This window comes from Gracilinanus agilis, chromosome 6 (assembly GCF_016433145.1).
Source record: "Gracilinanus agilis isolate LMUSP501 chromosome 6, AgileGrace, whole genome shotgun sequence".
Taxonomy (NCBI): Eukaryota; Metazoa; Chordata; class Mammalia; order Didelphimorphia; family Didelphidae; genus Gracilinanus; species Gracilinanus agilis.
Genome location: NC_058135.1, coordinates 161,724,429 through 161,726,076, shown reverse-complemented (window position 1 = coordinate 161,726,076; position 1,648 = coordinate 161,724,429). Strand labels below are relative to the sequence as shown.

The 1,648-nt window shown below is 40.8% G+C and overlaps 1 protein-coding gene across 1 annotated transcript; it reads left to right on the top strand.

The window, feature by feature from the left end:
• The first annotated feature begins 210 nt into the window (after positions 1-210).
• LOC123252395 (HAUS augmin-like complex subunit 7) lies at positions 211-1,359 on the top strand. Its single transcript, XM_044681726.1, has one exon. It carries the CDS (start codon positions 211-213, stop codon positions 1,357-1,359), a length of 1,149 nt encoding a protein of 382 aa, XP_044537661.1.
• Positions 1,360-1,648: the final 289 nt, after the last annotated feature.

The window sequence follows — 1,648 nt, the reverse complement described above, 5'->3', positions numbered from 1 at the left end:
AACAGGATTCAAGCTAAGTGTAAAGATTACCTATTTAACTCAATTGTGAAGGCTGTGAAGGGAAGAAAATTATCCCAGAGTAGGGGGATAGAATGGAAAAGTAGGGAGGAGTAGAGTGACTTAGTCACAATGAGTATTCACTCCAACCAATGAAAAGGCAAGGCCTGCCAGCAGAACCCTGGATCAGGCAGGGTAGTCCCGTACTGGAAGATGGAAGAGTGCTGGCCATACAGTTGTGGCAGTAGTGATGAGAATGTGGCTGCTTGGCAAATAAACAGGAATAAGGAGAAGAGAAAAGAGGGGCAAAAAGCAGAGGAATTAGAAAAGGATGAAGAGGAGGAGTCTTACCTTACTTTGGAGGTTCTGGATGTGTTTAAGAGGCTTGTTGACATAAAATGTCCCTTCCTTGAAGGTCTTCATATTACTGAACTGAAAACAAAAAAACAGTTGCTATGTAGCCCCTCAATGTACCGTTTGACCATTCTGGAATGGTTGTTTGTGAGACTGTATCCACCCTCTGAAGAATTATTTTCCACTTTTAAGGACTACGAAGCTGAAGAGAAAATATTAGAACTGGTTAAACTAGGTAATGAATTGATGTTGTGTGGACCAGATGATCAGAATCTCATAAAAGGTTATAGCAATGTCAAAGAACAACTCTGTTTCTTTAAACAGTTACTGCATTTGGCCAGCAATCTGGACCCCGGACATGCCGACTTCTTCTCAAGTGCAGACAACTTTCACAACTTAGTGATGAACAATGAGATGCTACTACATAAGTTGTTCAGTTCAAATGTCCAGCAGATCCTGAACCCCCAACTGAGCTCTTTCCCTTTGGACATAGAGTGCCACTTTAAGACAAAGAAAAAGCTGAAGTCAAGCAAGAACAAGGTGAAAGAACTTTCTCAGAAACTGAATGAATTCAATGAAATGCTTGAAGACCTCAAAGAATTTGCAATCCTCCAAGGGAAAATGCCCAGCAAAGGCAGCAGCAACAACATAAGTCAGGCTTTCCGTGTAACCCTCTCTGATCTCCACCAGCTGATTGTTGCCTTTTTCCATGTCTATGAAACTGAATGGCAGGAACATACTAACCGCCCAACCCCTAATATCAACCCATGTGGCTCACAATTTCACTCTGTGTATGAGATACTCACTCTCTACAACCAGGAACTGAAAGCTATCAGTGAAGTTATTAATACCTCCAAGAATGTAGAGAAAATTGTAAAAGGACAGAAACCAGAGAAAGTCTATGTGGCTAGAGAGAACTACATGATGTCTTTGGCCTCAAAAATGGAAAAACTGAGACAAAAACACAAGCTCTTCCAAGATCCTCTACAGAAACCCAATGAAAGCTAAGGCATCATTCCTTAGGGTTCAGCTGCTGCCCCTGGTTGGGAAAAGAGGTTTCCCTGAAGCTTCTGGAGAAGCAGATTTTCCAAGGTGTCATTAAAAGAAGATAAGTGTGGCTGACCAAAACCTCTTCCTCAGAAAAATGAGAGGCTAGTGTTGGGGAATCTAGTGTTCATTTTCCTCTTTGCTTCTCTGGTAACCTTTTGATGATGGGTTTACAAACACAATTTAACATTTATTTATCTTATATTCAACATGATTTCATATTTTTACTTCCGAATTCTATTATCTACTC

Coding starts and splice junctions, on each gene's coding strand:
- LOC123252395 (XM_044681726.1), top strand. CDS start 211: ATGGAAGAGTGCTGGCCATACAGTTGTGGCAGTAGTGATGAGAATGTG.